This window comes from Salvelinus fontinalis, unplaced genomic scaffold, assembly GCF_029448725.1.
Source record: "Salvelinus fontinalis isolate EN_2023a unplaced genomic scaffold, ASM2944872v1 scaffold_0636, whole genome shotgun sequence".
In the NCBI taxonomy this organism is placed as follows: domain Eukaryota; kingdom Metazoa; phylum Chordata; class Actinopteri; order Salmoniformes; family Salmonidae; genus Salvelinus; species Salvelinus fontinalis.
Genome location: NW_026600845.1, coordinates 11012 through 17026, shown reverse-complemented (window position 1 = coordinate 17026; position 6015 = coordinate 11012). Strand labels below are relative to the sequence as shown.

The following is a 6015-nucleotide window of genomic DNA, read 5'->3' as shown; positions in this document are numbered from 1 at the left end:
AAAGTGACTTACACCAAGAGGAGAATCTGTGTCTTAAAGGGGTCAACAGTGGACATGTCCTGTACTTATGTTGGTTATAATAGAGTCAAATCATCACTTTGGTTTAGTCCTAAACGGAGTGCTAGTTGGACTAATAAGTTGACACCTGAGGACCTAACCAGAGACCCAGGGTATTCAGGTCGTGTGCAGTACACTGGAAGAGAGAGTGGAACATACGAAGGTCCCTCCTCCCTGAGAATCACAGATCTGAGAGAGGAGGACTCAGCTGAGTATCGCTTCACTTTTAAAACAAACAACTTTGAATGGGGTCATAGTTTCCCAGGAACAACTCTGTCTGTCACAGGTAATACTACACTGTATGATACAACTGTAAATCATATTGAATTACAGGAGAAAATAAATTAACCATCCTGTTGACACAGAGGTGTATGTGGTTTTATACATATTGTTTCAGGTCTGCAGGTGAAGGTGACTCCTGCTGCAGAGGGACAGAGAACACTGACCTGTAGCACCACCTGTACTCTGACTGACAACCCCACCTACATTTGGTACAAGAATGGACACAAAGTAAAGGAGGACACTTCCAGCCTGTACTCAGACTACTTTAGTGATGCAGACAGTTACTCCTGTGCTGTAAAAGGCCATGAGGATCACCACTCTCCTGCAGTGTGTGAGTATGAATGAAACTAGTATTGTATGTGGTATCATTTAGAACCAATAAGAATGGTATTACTTTCTCTATCAATATTCTTAACTATATACATTGGAATGATAAACAGTTTAATAGATGTATGTACATGTATGTTAATATTTTGTTTAAATTCAAAATGAACCTGTCCAATACATCTAAAACATTTAGTCTCATTATCGTTTCAGGAATTGATCAGTTACATTATGTTTCAGGTGTTGTGGGTGAGAGCTGTATGAATGTGACTTACACCCATCAGAGTATCTGTGCTTTGAAAGGGTCAACAGTGGACATATCATGCTTTTACACACATCCCAGTTGGCAAAACGTCACAGAAGTATCCTGGTTCAACAAATGGAAGTCTGGAGTAACTAAAGACCTGATCCAGGACTCAGAGTATGCAGATCGTGTGGAATACCATCGACAAACAGAAAAGGACTCCACCCTGAGAATCACAGACCTGAGAGAAAGTGATTCAACTGAGTACAAGTTCAGATTTACAACTGATGAAGCCAGATGGGGGTACAGCTTCCATGGAACAACTCTGACTGTCACAGGTAACACTACATACCACATTATAAAGTTATGAGTCATGATGTTAATAATTAACTCACCAATTCTGAACCATTGACTCTTTTTTTGCTCTCCTTTAATTCAGGTTTTCAGGTGGAGGTGACTCCTGAACAGTATTCAGAGTATAAGACACTGACCTGTATCACCACCTGTACTCTGACTGACAACCCCATCTATATCTGGTACAAGAACGGACAACATCTAGATGAGAGCACCTCCCCCCAGTACAGAGACCCAGTCTCCAGTAACTATGTAGACAGTTACTCCTGTGCTGTAAAAGGCCATGAGGATCTCCTCTCTCCTGCAGTGTGTGAGTGTTTATTTATTAAGGGACAGATCAAATTTTACTGGGGCACTAGACAGGACTGGTCTCCAAAGTAAAATATATTTTCACATTACCCTCCCTTTGTACTGTAAAATAAATTGAACACCCTCCCCCTCAGAATGAACTCAAAATAATGTTTACGACCACAAATAAGAATAACTGTAGCGACCCTGCATTTATAAACGTGAATACCGACTTTGTCACTTCAGCCTGCTTTTGTTGCACAGTCGATGCCACGCAGGGCTACGGGCCAGACGTTTGAGGGTTCCCGACCACCACAGACAAGCTCACCCTGCCTGCCTGTTTCATTACACTGCGATCATATACAAAATATATGCAACACATTTTCCACCAACAGGTTTCTGTGCCAATGCAGCACACAACCAATAAACAAAGCAGACCAACTTCAGACACTTCAAGGTCATGGTTTGTGTTTTCAACACCACAATAAATAGACAATGTAGATCTGGACAGAGAACACATCCCTCCCTACCTTGTAGTCTTACCCAGTATTGAAGGCTTGACAATCTCTGAATGTCATTACACTTGTTGGTGTTTTGTAACAGATGTCTCTTTCCGTTCATCAAATGTCTGCAGCTCAGTTTGGATTGATTGACTGATTGATTTTATTTGTCTGTTAAAAAAATACACATATAAACAATATTTTTTAAGTGAACAGGATTGTACAATAAAGTTGGGGACTTATATCCGTTGTGGTCCCTATGTTTTACATAGATACATATACAATTATACTGAACAAAAATATTAACGCAACGTGCAACAATTTCAACCATTTTACTGAGTTACAGTTCAAATAAGGAAATCAGTCAATTGAAATAAATTCATTAGGCCCTAATCTATGGATTTCACATGACTGGCAGGGGCGCAGCCATGGGTGGGCTTGGGAGGGCATAGGCCCACCCAATGAGGAGCCAGGCCCGCCAATCAGACTGAGTTTTTCCCAACAAAAGGGCTTTATCACAGACAGAAATACTCCTCCGTTTCATCAGCTGTCTGAGTGGCTGTTCTCAGATGATCCCGCAGGTGAAGAAGCCGGATGTGGAGATCCTGGGCTGAATGTAAAAAAACACACAATCCTCCCCATAGCAAAAACTAAATAGATCTGTCACTAATACATCACTGTAAAACTGTATACAATGTGTTTCTGTGTTGGTTTCACTATGTAATATGAGAACTGTTAGCATTTCTAGAAAGAACTGAGAATATAATCCAGTTGACCTCTTGGTATGTCACTGTGTTTCAGGTGTTCAGGGTCAGAGATGCTACAGAGTGACTTACACCAAGAGGAGAATCTGTGTCTTGAAGGGGTCAACAGTGGACATTTCCTGTACTTATGTTGGTTATTATTCCACCACATCAACATTCTGGTTTAGAAGTGATAAGTCGACCCCTGAAGACCTAACCACAGACCCAGGATATGCAGGTCGTGTGGAGAACACTGGAACATACGAAGGTCCCTTCACCCTGAGAATCACAGATCTGAGAGAGGAGGACTCAGCTGAGTATCGCTTCACTTTTAAAACTCACAACTTTGAATGGGGTCATAGTTTCCCAGGAACAACTCTGTCTGTCACAGGTAATACTACCCTGTATTTTACAATATATATCATAATGAATTACAGGAGAAAATAAATGAACCATCCTGTTAACACAGAGGTGTATGTGGTTTTATACATATTGTTTCAGGTCTGATGGTGAAGGTGACTCCTGCTGCAGAGGGACAGAAGACACTGACCTGTAGCACCACCTGTACTCTGACTGACAACCCCACCTACATCTGGTACAGGAACGGGAAATGTCTTGATGAGCCCACTTCCCAACAATACTCTAGTAATACCCTAGTAGTGTTGGGTCATTCTGTGGACAGTTACTCCTGTACTGTAGAACACCATGAGGACCTTCACTCTCCTGCAGTGTGTGAGTATGAATTAAACTACTATTCTACTTAGAAAGTATCAATCATTTAATATCAATGAGAAGGGTATTACTGCTTTATCTATCAATATTCATCATTACATAGAAATTACACACCATGTCATAATGTATGCATGTCTATAGTTAGAATGTTCAGTACCTCAAACACTTGAAGAATAGTTTAGTAGACACTCAAGTCCTAAAGTATCTCCAAATGTATTCTTGTTCATGTTTTGTGTAAGTGATAGTTTTAGATAGTCCTCTGACTTTAGATATAACTTATTTTTGACATGACGTCATTTGAGGTAGTATACTACAGTCCTGACCCTCTGACAAATTCTCCTTTACTAGATGCTCCAAAGAACACCTCAGTGTCAGTCAGTCCCTCTGGTGAAATAGTGGAGAGCAGTTCAGTGACTCTGACCTGCAGCAGTGATGCCAACCCACCTGTGGACAAATACACCTGGTACAAGAAGAATGGAGCTTCACTGACAGGATCTGAAAAGACATACAATTTCACGACCATCAGCTCTGAGGACAGTGGAGAATATTACTGTGAGGCTGAGAATAAATATGGACGTCTCAACTCTTCTTCTGTATCTGTGGACATTCAGTGTAAATACACCTAACCTTCTCTTCTTTTGATCAGAGAATCACACATATTTAAAGTCATATTTAATTTATTTCAATCATATGTCCAAGTTCCATGATGCTCCTCATGTAAAGCACTATGTATGAACAATGTGTTACATATTGTCCACCAGATGGCCCAAAGAATACCTCAGTGTCAGTCAGTCCCTCTGGTGGAATAGTGGAGGGCAGTTCAGTGACTCTGACCTGCAGCAGTGATGCCAACCCACCTGTGAACAAATACACCTGGTACAAGAAGAACGTAACCTCACCAAAAGCATCAGGACAGAGTTACAGCATCACTAACATCAGCTCTGAGGACAGAGGAGAATATTACTGTGAGGCTGAGAATACAATATCATCTAAGAACTCTACAGCTCTGAAGATCATTGTAGCAGGTAAAGTTTCATCCTTAATACCTCAATACAAAATTACTTTTCAAGGCATATCTTAAAAATTATACTTTGGATTATTACACTTTTGTTAATAACTACAGGTTTGCTTAAAAAATCCCCAAGTATTAACAAGTATTACATTGATATTCTATTTTATTATTATAATAATATTCAGTTCATTAGAAAATGCTGTGTACTCATATCATCCATATTTTATTACAGGGAAACAGATCTCAGTTCTCACTGCAGCTGTAGGAATCACAGTGGTTGTTCTGGTTCTCATCCTCTGTCTCTCTGGACTCATGTGGTTCAGGTGAGTTTTTTTGTAGTTTATTATTTCACTTTAGAATATTAATTCATTAATTCATTCATTAATTCATTTGTTTACAAAACAGGAAGAAGGTCTCCACATCCACCTCCAACACAAGAGACACAGCAGATGATGGACAGGTGAGTCTGTTGGAATCAGAAGATGACTGTGATGACTGTGTATTCTTTGTGGGACATTTCCACTCCTCATGTTGTCTGTCCTCTCCCTCCATCAGGGAGACTCTAGTCCAGTGTATGACAACATCTCAGGCATGGTCATGACCTCTACTGCAGCACAGACAGCAGCCACAGAAGACCAGGATGATGTTCACTATGCCGGCGTCCACTTCTCTAGCTCCAAAAACCAGGAAGTGCCTCTGTACTCCACCGTCCAAGTGCCTCAAACCCAGAAAGAGGATGAGGATGTCCAGTACGCTGCTCTGAAATTCAACCTCCCAATGCTGCCACCCGGTGAGCATATTCTGCATTAAGGTCATTCATATGCTGCAGTGTATTGTTGGAGATGTCATCAATAAGCAAAACAGTTGACCCTTAGTGACCACTATGAACCTATACTATGAACCCAACAATGGACATCTCAGGACAATTACTATGACATGTCTATAATGAGGGAGTGATGTGATGATGGTTTTGAAGAACTGTTCTTCTGTTCCAAATGGAACACTATTCCCTATTTAGTGCACTTCTTTAGACAGAGCCCTATACTGTGCCACCATTTGGGACGCTGTCTTTTTTAAATTGATGTTTCTCTGCTTCACAACCACAGCAGCACAATCAGCTGAGGAGGACTCCTCTGTTCTCTACAGTACAGTCAACAAACCCTGAACCAAGAAGACCTGAACACAACAACCCCAGACCCAAGAAGACCTGAACGCAACGAACCAAGAAGACCTGAACACAACAACCCCAGAACCAAGAAGTCCTGAACACAACAAACCCAGAACCAAGAAGTCCTGAACACAACAAACCCAGAACCAAGAAAACCTGAACACAACAAACCCAGAACCAAAGTACGATCTTTGTTCCCATGTGCAGTTGCAAACCGTAGTCTGGCTTTTTTATGGCGGTTTTGGAGCAGTGGCTTCTTCCTTGCTGAGCGGCCTTTCAGGTTGTCGATTTAAGTCTCAATTTATTGTGGA

At 41.1% G+C, this 6015-nt stretch overlaps 1 protein-coding gene across 1 annotated transcript; it reads left to right on the top strand.

Moving 5' to 3' along the window:
* Nucleotides 1-785: 785 nt before the first annotated feature.
* Nucleotides 786-5728, top strand: LOC129846885 (B-cell receptor CD22-like). Its single transcript, XM_055914687.1, has 9 exons — nt 786-1245; nt 1347-1571; nt 2851-3183; nt 3294-3524; nt 4286-4549; nt 4769-4859; nt 4942-4996; nt 5092-5326; nt 5643-5728. The coding sequence occupies exons 1-9, from the start codon at nt 792-794 to the stop codon at nt 5699-5701; spliced, it is 1947 nt and encodes a 648-aa protein (XP_055770662.1). The 5' UTR covers nt 786-791; the 3' UTR covers nt 5702-5728.
* The last annotated feature ends 287 nt before the right edge of the window (nt 5729-6015 follow it).

Excerpts from the sequence above, each read along its gene's own strand:
- LOC129846885 (XM_055914687.1), top strand. The coding sequence starts at position 792 with ATGTACATGTATGTTAATATTTTGTTTAAATTCAAAATGAACCTGTCC. Across the intron at positions 1,246-1,346 it reads AACAACTCTGACTGTCACAG|GTTTTCAGGTGGAGGTGACT; the intron begins GTAACACTACAT and ends CCTTTAATTCAG. Across the intron at positions 4,860-4,941 it reads TCTGGACTCATGTGGTTCAG|GAAGAAGGTCTCCACATCCA; the intron begins GTGAGTTTTTTT and ends TTTACAAAACAG.